Source organism: Mytilus edulis, chromosome 3 (genome assembly GCF_963676685.1).
Source record: "Mytilus edulis chromosome 3, xbMytEdul2.2, whole genome shotgun sequence".
Taxonomy (NCBI): Eukaryota; Metazoa; Mollusca; class Bivalvia; order Mytilida; family Mytilidae; genus Mytilus; species Mytilus edulis.
Window position 1 is genome coordinate 96,394,308 of NC_092346.1, and position 16,321 is coordinate 96,410,628.

General features: G+C 32.6%; 1 protein-coding gene across 1 annotated transcript in view; it reads right to left on the bottom strand.

Annotated features, from left to right (window-relative positions):
* Nucleotides 1-39: 39 nt before the first annotated feature.
* The window catches only part of LOC139518186 (fibropellin-1-like), a 54,137-nt gene continuing 37,855 nt past the window's right edge, over nucleotides 40-16,321 (bottom strand). Inside the window, exons 4-10 of the mRNA XM_071309873.1 lie at nucleotides 9,497-9,616; nucleotides 9,032-9,145; nucleotides 8,041-8,154; nucleotides 7,037-7,150; nucleotides 6,275-6,388; nucleotides 2,671-2,804; nucleotides 40-1,038 (exon numbers count right to left, since the gene is read on the bottom strand). Of these exons, the coding sequence (XP_071165974.1) occupies nucleotides 613-1,038; nucleotides 2,671-2,804; nucleotides 6,275-6,388; nucleotides 7,037-7,150; nucleotides 8,041-8,154; nucleotides 9,032-9,145; nucleotides 9,497-9,616 (1,136 nt within the window). The 3' untranslated portion in view covers nucleotides 40-612. The remainder of the gene's footprint in view (nucleotides 1,039-2,670; nucleotides 2,805-6,274; nucleotides 6,389-7,036; nucleotides 7,151-8,040; nucleotides 8,155-9,031; nucleotides 9,146-9,496; nucleotides 9,617-16,321) is intronic.

Sequence of the window (16,321 nt, forward strand, 5' to 3'; positions counted from 1 at the left end):
CGAGTAAATCAGATATATATGGTTAATGATACATAATTACTAGCAATCAGAACGATTAATTAAGATATCCTTGATGTGTATGAAACAGAACGATTAACTAAGATATCCGTTTTGTCTATAATACAGAATGAGTAATTAAGATATCCGTGATGTCTATAACACAGGACGAGTAATTAAAATATCCGTGATGTCTATGAAACAGAACGATTAATTAAGATATCCGTGATGTCTATGAAAAAGAACGATTAATTCAGATATCCGTGATGCCTATGATACAGAACGAGTAATAATTAAGATATACGTGATGCCTATGATACAGAATGAGTAATTAAGATATCCGTGATGTCTATGAAACAGAACTATTAACTAAGATATCCGTTTTGTCTATAATACAGAATGAGTAATTAAGATATCAGTGATGTCTATGAAACAGGACGAGTAATTAAGATATCCTTGATGTCTATGATACAGAATGAGTAATTCAGATATCCGTGGTGTCTATGAAACACAATGGATAAACAAAATGTCTAATATTTTAGGAAACATAATAAGTAAATGAGCTATATAAGGTTACTCGGAAACAAAATGAGTAAAATAAGATTTCAGTAGTTGCTAGGAAACACAAGAAACCATTGGTGAGTTTTCTGTTGATACGTTTTTTTGGTGACGACAATGAAACTTAAAACGGTTATTCAAACGTTTATCAAATCTTTGAAAATGGTCATATCCTGAATGGTCCACAAAACAGTTACACTGTCGTCGCACTTCTACAGTTTGGTTTGACGTCTTCTTTGTAATTTGGCTACTTGATTTGTCTGATTCTAAATCTATCACACTGATTATGTTTTGTGTTGGTTTTACTTTTTTAATATGATCAGTTTTATTACACAATGTCCATTCTATATAGTATATAACAGTAAGAAGAAGACCGATTAAGAGTCCAGTGAAACCACTTATTAATGTGTACGATTTCCTCTTGATTGGTGATAATGTACTGATATGACAAGAACATTCACTGTATTCCAAATCAGTACAAACCTAGAAAAAAAAAGATAAGTTAAGTTAAAACCACGATTCAGTTAGAATTCCAATATGCAGCATAACTTTAAAATGTCAATTTACAGATATGCCATTGGTTTTAAAAAACATTGCAATGAAAATGGCATATCTCTTAAAATGTGATGTTCAATAGTTGTAGTTTATTGTTATGGTTCATAAGTGTTTCTCGTTTTTTTACATAGATTAGACCGTTGGTTTTCCCGTTTGAATGGTTTTTTACACTAGTATTGTTTTGGGGCCCTTTATAGTTGGCTGTTCGATGTGAGTCAAGGTTCCGTGTTTAAGACCGTACTTTGACCTATAATAGTTTACTTTTATAAATTGTGACTTGGATGGAGTATTGTCTTATTGGAACTCCTACTACATCTTCTTATATCTAATTAATACTAAAAATCTAACATTGTGCGCGATTGTGATGGATATCTTTTACAAATATTATCTTCATGAATCTGTAATAATCTTTTTGTGAGATGGAGATTTTCTTACAAAGCAATCATGGAAAGTTATAGTAAATAATACGGTAGACAAAGTACAAACTGACGGATGCACTCGTCGCATACAAAAAGACAATAACTTTTCTCGTTTTTGAAATATTGACCTCTCGGTCAACGTCCCTAATTTCTGAAAAAGCGCAAAATCATCACGAGAAATCATAAACGCATATTTCATAACATAATTATTAACTGACATCCCTAATAACACGGGACGCACTTGCGAGCTATGCGGCAGACCATTTCTAAATATATACATACATGCGTCTTGTCAATCAATCAGAGATATATGGTGAGATCTCAATATTCAATATCGATACTGACAGTTTTTTCAATCTTTGCCACGTACACGTTGTACTCTGTGTTGCTGAGTATAGCAGAATTACGAGAGAGAGGATACGATAGCGTGTTAGTATATGAACTTTCGTTAGTCCGAAGATTTTTTTCCAAATGTTCTTTTGGTAATATACTATAGTTATTGTAATATTGTATTGTGTTGCCTGTTTTGTAAACTTTTGTAATTTCATCTATGAACAGATATGTTGTTCATCGAATCTCTTGATAGAGGAAATAAAGAAATGAATGAATGAAAGTACCATCTCAAATAACACATCCTCTCCAAGCTTAAATGTAGACAGAAGAATAGAAGTAAAATTATGAGGAATTAATAGAACATATGAGTTCATTACCTATAATGCAATAGGCAGGATTAAAATTGACAAAGAGGAGCAAAACCTAACGAGAAATCTGACAATAAAAGTGTGACCTGAAATAATGAGTAACAAATAATTTCTATATGAAAAGTTCTCCTGTCCCAAATTTAAATATTCTTCGTGATTTTGTAACAACTTGTTGATTGTAATTGATTCTGTTTTTTTTTTATATTTCCTTCTGACAAAGAATTTAACCAAATGAATAAAAGGAAAGAATATAAAAAAGTGGTCATAAGCAGCTACAAATCAAAAAAAGATAAACAACAGATCTTAACACAAAGAAATATTCCCCACAACGTTAAAAGCAAATGCTTCATAAAAAAGAATACAAAATAAAAGGTCAATCTTCACTCATATAGTTTATATGTACGTGATACAGAGGAAAAAATACTATGATAAAATCTTACTTCTGTCCTGTTTATTTCCTTAAATTCACATCTATCGCCATGCCAGGGATAACGACATTGGCATGTATAGCTTTCCATTCCATTGATGCAGTCACCATCATGTAGGCATGGGGATGAAGAGCAATGGTCTATCCCTAAAATATCACAACGTTATAGTAATATTTAATGAATGGCTGTTATTTATTTAAAATTTATTGAACCATAAAATTAATTTTTGACTCTTCACATTGATTAATCCGCGAAACGTACACAGTTGTTTGCGTATGAATACACAACGTTAGACTGGGCGTTTCGCCATAAAAATTGATAACATTGAAAATAAAGCTAATTCTTTTAACCAATCAGAAGACAGTAAATACACCAAATTTATTTATTTTAGCATAACTTAGTTTATTTCACTTGACTGGACGGAGTTTAACCTTTTCTTTGCCATACGGCCTATCCGGCCTGTCAAAAACACTACCGTTGAGTGCCACGCTGAGGCCCAAAGACCAACGGAATTTTTAAAATTACATAATAATATTTATGACGTCATAAAGTGGAGTGCTCGATTAGGAAAATGGCCGGTGTCAATTTGCCACCAGAGGAAGACGAAGAACCTGAATTTAATATAAACCAGCTGGGACCAATAAGAATGCCAGATACAAACTCACCGCCAATTGCATATTTTTATTTATTGTTTTCCATTGGTCTGATGAAAGAGTTTGTGAGAAAAACAAACAGGTTGGTTTTAGGAAAAATCTGTATTTCTACAAATATTGATAATGTTCATTATTAAAACTAATTGATCAGTTTTATAAGAAATAACCTGACGAAAAAAGAATAGTTTCCTTCTTTTAAGTTCTAAGAAGGATTTATCAGTAAATTCAATTGACGTGCGCTGTAAGCAAGCGAGCGCACCTGATAGCTTGATTCATGTTTGAAACTCTTTATTTTACTCTATATTTTCCGATAATAAAAGAAACGTCACCGTTGTTAAGTTTGGGAAAGGTTTTTTTTTATGTATACTAACAAAATTACCAAGAACTTTAAATTTCCCTGTACCAACTATAAATGTTCGCTTTTTAAGGGCATACGATACAGTTACACGGAAGGTAATGACGTTGCTAACGTAAATTGTTATTTTCGCGACGTCAAACTATGACTTATCGAAAAAAGATTCAGTTTTCGACTGATTTTTATCATTCAAATGTATTTATATTAACTTGAAAATGAGTTCATGGACCCTCTTTTTTAAAATGACATTTGGTTTGTTTACGCGAGAAGATTATGTGTGCCAATTTTCATGAAAACGTAAATAGTGCATTTTTTAAAATTTGATAAATATGAGTTTTTCTGAATAAAAAATGTATAAACGTTTAGAATACCTATGAAATACAGAAATTACAAATTATCTAACAAAAAACAATTTGTGTTTATCTTTTAAAACAAAAAAGTTATGTCTTTGAAATTCTTTCAAAAGAGAAAATACGAATTTTGAGCAAATATACAAAATTTCGACCTCATTTTACTAAAAAAAAAGTAGCACATGAAGGTATATCTTTTATTACATATTTGATTTAATTAGGTGAAAAATAGTCTATATGGAAATTTTTATCAAAATGTAAATACAGGATCAAAACCGTATCGTATGCCCTTTAGCCCAGTTTATCTATACACAGGTTTGTCGGGATAAACTCATCAATGAAGTGATTAAGTGATTCGTACCGTACACTCAGTTCATTTGTATATCCATTTCAGTGGCGGATCCAGGGGGGGGGAGGGTTCCGGGGTGCGCACCCCCCCTTTATTTTTGCCGATCAATGCATTTGTATCGGGACATATGTTTTGCACCCCCCCCCCCCTTTGCCCTGGGTGCCCTGGGTTAGCACCCCCCTTTCGAAAATTCCTGCATCCGCCCCTGCATTGATTTGTTTTACACTGATAGGTGATTAAAAATAAATAATAATTATAACGGTCTTCATCCTTATCACACACATCTTCAAATTTACTTGTGCAAATTAAAACGTATGTTCCGCCCGACCAGTTGAAACAACATTGGTAATATTCAATATTTAAATAACACAAAGTAAAATCACTATATATATCCAAAGACATATATGTCTCTGATATATCTTAACTAAAATGTCACTTGCTGTTATAATTGTAACGATCGCTTCTGTAAATAAACAGTTAATGTTAAATTACTTGAAATACTAATTTTTTCCCACCTCCTGGTAAATATAGCATTAGCATATTTTATTGTTTTATTTGGATATTAATTTTCATCAACCGTTTCATTGCTTTAAATTTCCCCCTCTTGTTCTGTTTACATTTGTAACCCTGAAACTCGTGTATCAGGTCCTAATTTATAAGCGTGGTAACTTTGGAGTTTTATTATCACAATTTTGAGTAAAGGTTTTATTCATTTATATTTTACTGATTTTATTTATATTTGATCAGGTAACATAAAAATTTAGAATATGTTGTATAAACGCCGATTAGAATACTCTCTACCAGAGACCAAAATGACATAGAAGTTAACAACAATAATTCACCGTAACGCATAGTAAGCTATATTAAACGGCCTGAAATCAATTCAAAAGAGAGCCAGATTAAGCAATAAAATACCCTAGCAAAAACACAAACGACACAAAAAACACATTGGCACAGAATGAGACAAGAAGTATCCATTTTTATTTTTGAATATTATTTGTAACATGTTTTCGTCGTTTCATTTCATTATTAATCGACGTATTATTGCTGGTCACTTTAAGGTCTGTTCATAAGAAATTCTTCCAAATTTGACCATTCAGTAACTTTTTTCACAATTGCCTTCCTTATAGTCATTAGTACATTGACAGTTAAACTAACTTGTTATTTAATTGTCTCCAGTCTTCCAATTTTGACAGTTACACTTACTTTTTTTCACAGTTATTTCCCTTGGAACCATTAGAACATTGACAGTTATACTTACTTTTTTCACAGTTATTTCCATTGGAACCATTAGAACATTGACAGTTATACTTACTTTTTTCACAGTTATTTCCCTTGGAACCATTAGAACATTGACAGTTATACTTACTTTTTTCACAGTTATTTCCCTTGGAACCATTAGAACATTGACAGTTATACTTACTTTTTTCACAGTTATTTCCCTTGGAACCATTAGAACATTGACAGTTATACTTACTTTTTTCACAGTTATTTCCCTTGGAACCATTAGAACATTGACAGTTATACTTACTTTTTTCACAGTTATTTCCCTTGGAACCATTAGAACATTGACAGTTATACTTACTTTTTTCACAGTTATTTCCCTTGGAACCATTAGAACATTGACAGTTATACTTACTTTTTTCACAGTTATTTCCCTTGGAACCATTAGAACATTGACAGTTATACTTACTTTTTTCACAGTTATTTCCCTTGGAACCATTAGAACATTGACAGTTATACTTACTTTTTTCACAGTTATTTCCCTTGGAACCATTAGAACATTGACAGTTATACTTACTTTTTTCACAGTTATTTCCCTTGGAACAAATAGAACATTGACAGTTATACTTACTTTTTTCACATTTGTGTCCCTTGGCATCATTAATATATTGACATTTATACTTACTTGTTTCACAGTTGTTTCCCTTTGAATCATTAGTACATTGACATTTGTACCCGTCAACCAAGTCTATACAAGTACCATTGTGTTGACAAGGATCACTGACGCAATCGTCTATATCTTTTTAAATATAACAAATCCATATTTATGTAACACAAATGGAACGTGTTTTTTTTAAAATTTGCATTTAACTAAAATACGAAATAAGACTTGATATGTAAAAATATTACATACACTACAGTCTAGGGTTGGAGTGATTGTTGAAGCCTTTTCTTAAACGTTTAACCCACGGCATTTGTATGTACCTGTTCTAAGTCAGGGAACTGTTGGTGAAGTTCATTTAAGTTTCTCGTTTCTCCTTTTATTTATATAGATTATACTGTTGATTTTCTTGTTCAAATTGGTTTTTTGTTGTTGTCTTTTAGTGATCCTTTATAGCTTGCTGTTCGGTGTGAGTCAAAGCTCCATTTTGAAAGGCTTTTCACACATTGTGACTCGGAGTTCTCATTGGCACTTGTACCATTTTCTTATAAATATTGTAATCAAGCTATATAGTTAAAAGAGACAAACAAAACTTGTTTCGAGATATCCAAAATGATTGTAAACGGCGTTTAGTGAGTAAAACATATAGCATCTTCCAGACTGCTTTATATTTCTTATTTTCAATTTAATGCCTAATATATTGGCATTATTTGCTGCATATTTGAGCAAAACAATGTTCATATATGAATCTTTATTCGTATAGTAATGATACTAGTCATTACATACCTGTTTGACAATGGACTCCTCCAAAACCTTGTAGACATTGACATGTCCAGGAATCTATACCATCAACACATGTTCCATTGTTATAACAAGGGATGTTGTAGCATTCATCAATATCTAAATTATTGTAAAGACATGATATTAGGGGACAGAAACAAATATATAATCATGGCGCAAAAGCGCTGTAAATGCAGTTAATTACAGGTATGTTGTGTATTTTTATTCCATATAAATCTAGTATAAGTGCGTTGGATAAAAACCGTAATTTTTATACGAATGCGTGTAAAACAAATTTCGTTGTATAGGTGTCTAAATTAAGCACATACAACATATTTAAAAAGATCAAAAGAGTGAAAAAGTATATTTTAACAAAACGCATTTGCCTAGCAGGTCGAACAACTGATGTTTTTAAACGCTGCTGACTGCCACTGACGATTGCCAAATAAATTGATCACAAGATGAAACAAAATGGATCTTAATATTAATTTAATACTAAACAGAAAACAATTAACTTGCAGCAAAGATATCAAACCACAAAGTCAGTACACAATCGATTAATGTCTCTTTAGTGATGTTAGGGATCAAAACGGTATTTGGAAGGCCATATAATTTACCTCAATTTTGGACAGACTCTTGAATTTTAAAGTCTATATAGGATTAAAGGATTACATAAACCGGAGGGAAACAATAATGCAAGCCCAAACAGAAAAATATAAACAAGTCTTAATTTAAAACAACGTTCAAACTTATGATTGTGTTGGATAAAAACCGCAATTTTTAAACGTGTGCTTGAAAACCAATTAGTTATAGAGGGGTCTAAATACAGCACGAACAACCTTTTTCAAAAGACCAAACGAGTGAAAAAGTATATTTTTAAGAAAACGCATATATAAATATTGAGACTTAAAGTCTGGAAAATAAAAAAGACCTCCATACTTTAGTAAGCGTTAAAACAACTCGTGAACATGCACATCAAACTAACATGGCCAGGTAGAGTTAAGTTTTACCTAATTGACAGTGAGTCCCATTGTAGCCTCTGATACAAGTACATGTATACCCATCCACTAGATCTGTACATGTAGCACCGTTCATACAGGGGTTACTCATGCATTCGTCTATGTCTAAATGAATGAGTAAATTATACAGTTATCAAGATTATATGAAAAAAAAATTATGAGAGGAAACAAATAAATGAACAATTAATGAAAAGATATGTCGTCGCAGAATATAATGAAAAAAAAAACCCTTAATTATGTATAAATGCTATCTACCACTGCCCCATGTTAGAGGAAGGGTTCAGCGCCCACATACATGTTTAACTCCGCCATATTCTGTATATGCCTGTAGTTCACTGGTTGTAGTTGGATCATATATGTCATATTTGTTTTTGTTTGTAAAATGTTTCGTTATAGATAAAGCTGTTGATATTCTCGTTTGAATTGTGTCATTTAAATTTTGTATTGATAGACGACAATACAATACAAGCTTTTCTCATTGTTGAAGGCCGCACGATTGCCTTGTGCTTACTTTCATTATTTTTGAACTTTGGTTGGTAGATATCTCGTTGACAATTTAACCACATCTCCTTATTTTTATATCATTATCGAATCGATTCATATACTTTCACTTATTTAAACTATGAGTTGGTTTAAAATGTTGTTTTGTATCATTCATCCAACAAAACTTGGACATTTACTGCGGAATTGAGCGTGTCACGTTAAAATACCTTTTCAATTCACTTAATACTGAACTCGAACTTTTCTTTATTAATATGAACTTGTTATAGTCCAAATTTTACCCGCATATAGCGACCTCTATGAACAGTTTTATTGTTATAGACATCTAACAAAATATAAAATTCCTCATAGAGATTGAGTTGTAGGCTCTTTTGTCATTTTTCAATGAAGATGAAAAAATAAACACATATTCTTTTGACTTTATATACCACATTGAACGATTAAAATTGCTAGAAATGAATAAAAAATAAGACATATTTACTTGTTTCACAGTTAAAACCATTAAAACCAGATGAACAGTGACAGCGGTAGTTATTAACAAGGTCCAAGCATGCACCGCCATGTTGACATTGAGATGAAGCACATTCATTGATATCTTTTAAAAGTAAAATAACAGCTAGAGCATGATTATATCTTTTATGTGAAGGATAAAATATAGATGCAGACAATTTAAACTTATGCTTGATATAGTTACATCGTATATCTTAAAAAGTGCAAGAAATTCACTTTGAAATAATTGAACCATTACTTGAATGGTATAAGAATGTAGTCGAAGAACTAGAGAATAAAAGTACAAACGGTAGTAGGAATTAAGTATGAGATCACTTTGGATTCGAATGAGATCACTTTGGATTTGAAGCCTTGTGATATCCCTTTATGGAAAAAAGTTACTTCATGTATTCGAATTCTAACTGATATACATTTTAATCTTACTAAAACATAATACCTGTTTCGCACAAATTTCCAGTATACCCAGGCACACATGTACAAATATAATCTGCCGTATATCCAACTCTTTTACAGGTAGATTCGTGCTGACATGGGCTACTGTCACATGGATCTATATCTGCAAGAACGTTTTTTTTTTGTGAAATGAGTAAAAAAATTATTGCACGAAAACACATTAACTGACAATTTTCCGCATGCCAATTGCACATAGGAAGAACAAATGACAACCCTATCAAATGTGACCTAAAGAAATTAGCATATTCGTACACAATCGATTTATTTGAATTTCAGATAGTTTAAATACAGTCATTGAAATAAAATATCACAAAATAACTCAGAAAACTATAACAAAGCTACATCTGGAGCATCACAACGATCTACTTGTTTCAGATACTAAAAGCACAAGAAGAGAATATAGATATAAGAAGTATGAGTGCCAATGAGATAACTGAAACAGGAAAACAAACCGTCTTATCTATATAAAAGCCAGAATCACTAGGAGTAGAGTTACATTACATATGTATACTTTAGGTTTTAATAAGAGCTCCAACAACGAACAAAACCCATGACTTGAATAAGTTATATGAGGTCTCGGGGTGACAAAATACAAAACTTAAAAAACGGAAGTATGCTCAAATAGTCAGCAGAACAGACATATTGCAAACATTTGGTCAATCATAAACAAGTAGACGCTGATATAAAACAACAAGAAAATAGGCAAGAAATTTCGCGGGTGACGAAAATAGGCAATATACCATCAACTTATTCAAAGGCGTCAAATGTTCTAATCAATGTCTCAGAAATCAATTTTGACTGTTTGTATGCAGTTTTAGATTTTTGACATATTAGAATGAAATAAATCGTTAAAATAACAAAAAGACCAGTAATAAATAATCTTCATACCCCATGCAATAACATTTATACATCTTGTGTCACTAAGTTTCCTGTAAAACAAGAACATAGTTTATAATAAAAATTGCTTCTCTCGTTAAACAATAGGATAATTGAATAATAAAATAATATGACCTGGAATCTATATTTGAAGCGAATGTATAAAAACCAACAATTTTCAATATTTGGGAAAATGTTTCTGATTTTGAAGCGCTTGATATTGCTTCTCTTTTTATTACCATTAGAACACCGTCACCCGCGAAATCGCGGGTATATTCAGCTTGTACACTGTTGTAGGATGAATTTTTGTAAAAGATATTATGACTGGAGAATTTCTTGTAAGGTATCAAAAGCCCTCTCCCTTTTTCAAAAGTCCGTTATGTGTTTCCTTTCTGTTAAATTCGATTATTTTTCGTGTTTCTGGCCTTATACCAGAATTATACTTCCCCTTTGCTACAATGCATTTTTTGGTAAAAGTCAAATTAAATTAAAATTGTAGGACAATCCATCAGTGCTTTTCCTTTTGAGAGTCCTATTAACATGTCAATGGTAGGGTTTGAATATCGTATAAATGACTAAGGCTCATTTGAGGGGTGGTCTGAGAGCCCTGATCCCGCGGAAATCCGGGCTTAAAAACATGAATTTCCGAGGTGCGTATCTTAACGATATTCATATCCCGACATCCCGAAATAAAAAAAAAGTATTCCCGCATCCCGTAAAGATCAATCCCGAAATCCCGAGCTTAAAAAAACCCGATCCTGACGTCCCAAATAAGTCCTGCCTCCCTCTGATCTCTACCCTACTTTCATTTTGGCCAAATCACTACTTTCACTTTCAACAATACATTTTTATGCCCCATTTATAGGACTTATGTTTTCTTGTCTGTTCGACGGTCCGTTCGTTCGTTAGTCCGTCTGTCAGGTTAAAGTTTTTGTCGAGGTAGTTTTTGATGAAGTTGAAATCCAACCAACTCGAAACTTGTAAACTCGTAAATATGCTCCCTATGATATGATCTTTCTAATTTTAATGCCAAATTAGAGATTTTACCCTATTTCACGGTCCACTAAACATAGTAAATGAAAGTGCCGAGATGGCATTCGTATACTATGGACACATTCTTGTTGCCGGTGACATGTTTTACTTATTTCAATATATATGCAACTGGTATGACCCCTTAGATGGTAAATATTTCAGCAAAAAGAAGACAGAATACAGAGTCTCTGTATATTATAGTAGTATAATCGTAGTTTACAGATGGATAAACGCGAAAACATAAGGTATAATAGTTGTGGTTCTTGCGATCTAAAAACCATAACATGGCTATTTGTTTTTATTTTTTGTAATCTATCATACGATTGGTTGTTCTTGTGCATGTTTAATAAAACCGGAAGCATTATCTATTACTAAAAGTCAGTCTGATAACGGAAACAATATTCGGACAACTATTTTGTCGTTTTTCTCCCAAAATAACTCAAGCTGAATAATCATAAGAATGGATGACAAATGCGACTATGCATGTTACCTAAAGAACACAGAGTCATGATGATTAATTTATTGTGGAAGAAAGAGAAGCGACACACAAAATGAGGTCTTCTCGTTTAATAGTATAGATGAATGCATTGTGCTAAGAAAGTTTCGATATTCAATTTGCAATCATTTCTACCATTATCAAACATCTACTAGTTTACACTTTTATAAAAACATATACATTTACTATGTGCTAATATAAACTTATCATAGAAACCATTATTAAACCCTAGTACGCCAGACACGCGTTTCGTTAACAAAAGACTCGAATCAAATATGTTAAAACGCCAAAAATTACGAAGAAGAAGAATATTAAGGACCAAAACTCCGAAATATTTGGCCAAATACAAATATGATAAGCTATTGCTAGGGGTAAACATCCTTCATATAACGAAAAATTTAATGAAGATAACAGATAATCTATAGGTTTCAGCATGTCAATAATTATTATTGTCGAAACAAAAGTTGTGACTACTTGAATGGTGACATTCTCGGTGGGAAACCTCCACTAATGTTATCATCCACCCACCTCGATTGATTCAGCGCCCTGTATCGGCCAGTGCTAATGTAGAAATCGCTGTTGAATAGGAACATAACGACTTGATGAAGCGGGTTAGCAACCACCCAGTGGTTGTAGATAAACTCATCATGGATTTTATCATCTAATTTTAAGGTCACTTTAGGTCATTTAGCTCTTCACAAATTCAGGTACTCGCAAATCACTGGCTTTCGAATATCACTATTTGTCATTTCTCGATGAAAAAGCGCATGAGACGCATACAATGTAAAGAGGATTATCATATTTATAGCACTGGACCAATACCGTATCTGGCGTTCTCGAGTCAACTCAGTAGTGAGAGCTTTGGGATGAACATGATTTATAACACTCCTTTATAAATTGCCCTTTCATAAATTTATGAATTAATGAGAAACTAAGATTCCAACTCCCTATGGCAAAGTTGACAACATTTAGATTTGGCTATTGCCAGTACATACAAATTCATTTGAGTCATTAGGCACTTGACGTGTTTCGGTTCATAAACGTTATTTGCTTTCATATAGTTAACTTCATCCGTTCCTGATAAAAGAAATCCAAGTGCTTCATATGCATATAATCTATAATTTTTATTTAAACACTCCTTAAAGTTGACAATAAGTCCCCAAGGATGTCAGTAACTCAGTAGTCAGTGTTACTGACATCATTTTAAGGCCGTGTTCACACCAAACGCCGTGTAGAGTAAACATGTTTACAATTAGTTTAGTGTAGTGTGCACTGGTTTCACATTACATTTGTTCACATCTATACACCTTGTTTAGCTACCTGTACATAAGATTTGTTCTCACTTGTAAACTATGTGTCATTTAAATGTTCATTACGTAGAACTGAATTTAAAATTTTGGGACAATTTTTCTAGCGGTAACACCGTGTAGAACGCCACATGCGGGGTGTCGGCTATGTTTGACATGGGGTGGCAATTTCGAAGCGACGAAAAAGTAACAAGGTAAGTTCAAGCATCAAAATTTCTTATTTTTAGAACTCTCAGTACCATATAATGTATTGCACGGAAGGAACCGCAACATAATCTATTTCTTGAAAGCAGAAGCAGTCGTTTTCAGAGCTCAGTTTTCTCAAACACCTCGCCCTAGTTTTCCGTGTTGCAGATTTTGAGGCTTTTTATGCAAACTTCGGTATAAAAAACTACTTTACACAGCTACCCTTCGTATTATTTATATAGAATTGTATTCCTCTCATTGACTTATACCAAATACCAGTTTTTAAGTTAAAATTAATTGGTTTTAAAACTGTTATTCATCAAAATATAAAGTGTCGCTCGGGGTGTCAGATTTTGCGTCGCAAGGGGTAGAGGCTTGTCATAAAAAAAAATACATATTTGCATGTAAATTAGTCTTCATATGATACATTTTATTTCAAACACATCTACTATACCATGACAAAACAAGATTTTTCATTTTGCCTGTTTTTGGTCTTACAATAAAATTAACGGTACCAATTTTGTTGCACCAGATGCCCATTTTGATAATACATGTCTCTTCAGTGATGCTCGTGGCCAAAATATTTGAAATCCAAAGCTTATATAAAAGATGAAGAGCTATAATCCAAAAGGTCCAAAAAGTATAAATATATGCTTTTGATTTCATTCACATCTTCTTTACCATGACAAAATAAGGGTTTTTCATTTTGCCTGTTTTTGGTCTTATAAAACATGTGCTTTTGATTTCATTCATAGTAAAAAATGGTACGGAATGTTTTTTTCACATTGCATACAAGGGTGCTCCTCTCCGTTATGTATCTTTAGGTGCTTATTGAGGGATCATGACTCGTGCTTATATCTTTTGGTACACACATGACAAACAAACTGCTCGCCAACCTCCTCTTCGTGGTCTATTTCAAATCCTTCTCGTTCCATTCCTTTAAAAAATATATACGTTTATGCATTTACATAGTGTCTAAACAACAATTAATCTATTTGGGCGTCGGTCAGTTTGTGAAAATAAACTGATACAGTTACTAAATAAAAATTATATAAAATCATTTACGATCTCGAATATACATTTGCATTTACGAAATTGAAAAACATATCATGAAAAGATTAAAAGATTTATATGTTCATAGCATTTGATTAAGTGTATTCCTATTCAACTCAATTTAAATCATTAATGATTTGATAATTAATCGGGTACACCCTTCTTCATTCATACGTGTAATTTTCATATTCTTACGTCCATTTGTCAATATTTTTGTATTTCAAAGGTATAATATAAAACAAACAACATTACACTTCTATTCATATCCAATTATTTTTCTACTTTGAGGCTTTATTTGCTATGTCTATCAATAAAAATCCACATTACTTAAAAGACTAAAATAGGGACCAAATGACATACCTTAAGTTTGTAATTTGTCATCATAACAGTGTAGGTGTGTTTGAATTAAAAAGTATCAGATAGAGATCGATTTATAAGAAAATGTATTCTTTTTTATGACAAGCCTTTACCCCTTGCGACGCACAATCTGACACCCCGAGCGACACTTTATATTTTGATGAATAACAGTTTTAAAACCAATCAATTTTAACTAAGAAACTGGTATTTGGTATAAGTCAATGAGAGGAATACAATTCTATATAAATGATACGGAGGGTACCTGTGTAAAGTAGTTTTTTATACCGAAATTTGCATATAAAGCCTCAAAATCTGCAACACGGAAAACTAGGGCGAGGTGTTTGAGAAAACTGAGCACTGAAAACGACTGCTTCTGCTTTCAGGAAATAGATTATGTTGCGGTTCCTTCCGTGCAATACATTATATGATACTGAGAGTTCTAAAAATAAGAAATTTTGATGCTTGAACTTACCTTGTTACTTTTTCGTCGCTTCGAAATTGCCACCCCATGTCAAACATAGCCGACACCCCGCATGTGGCGTTCTACACGGTGGGTAAGGGAACAACCATTTGACTTCAAAAGGGGGGGGGAATGGAAATATTCCGATCCCCAATTTGATAAAAAAAAATGATCATACAGATGATAAAAGAAATATTCTGAATCAAAGAGTTTCCCCATACATTATAGTGTTAAATATTGAAAAAAAATGTATTTGATCACCAGCATCGAAAAAAAGGAATAAAAATCTTACTCAGATAAAAAAAAAATTAACCCTCCCCCTTTTTAAGTTAAGTGGTTACTACTTTATGAAAGCCATTTTTATAATTTGCAGTAGTTTGAATATACTAGAGATGTCTCGATTACGCACTAGAAAACGTTAGCTGTAGCAGCGTGCTTACAGCCGAAAAAAAGGATTGAGTTATTAGGGATCTCTAAATTTTTATCTTTTCTGTTTGTTTCAAATGGTATTTCTTCTCCAAGGAGTATTTGGTAAAAGAATAGGGTCACGTTTTTTAAAATTTATTTTAAGTGTTATTTAACGGATCTGAGATACTAGACAAACATATCATTTACCCCACACTTTTTTTAGTCATGCATTTATGCGTGAATCGTTGTTTGAGTAAAGACCAGTGGCAAATATTTCTATGTACGTCAAGTCGATTCGGGAAGACCTTTTCAAATGAATTAGGCAGCAACTATTTACTTCATTTTTTAGGGAGGGAAAAGGGGGTGGGGTTTAGAGGGGCGTGGGCTATTGATTTTTCCAGGACAAATTTTAGTGACAAGTCGAAATCAATTTTAGCATTATATATATATATATATATAGTGGCAGCTGAGGGTGAAACAAACAAATTTTTTTTCAGGGCCAAAAACTGGAAACATTTTTTGTTTCCAAAACAAAATCCATAGCTCACCCCCAACCCCCTTGCCTTTATGTTTTATACTCAACTATAATAGCCCCACCCCCATGCCTTTATGTTTTATACTCAACTATAATAG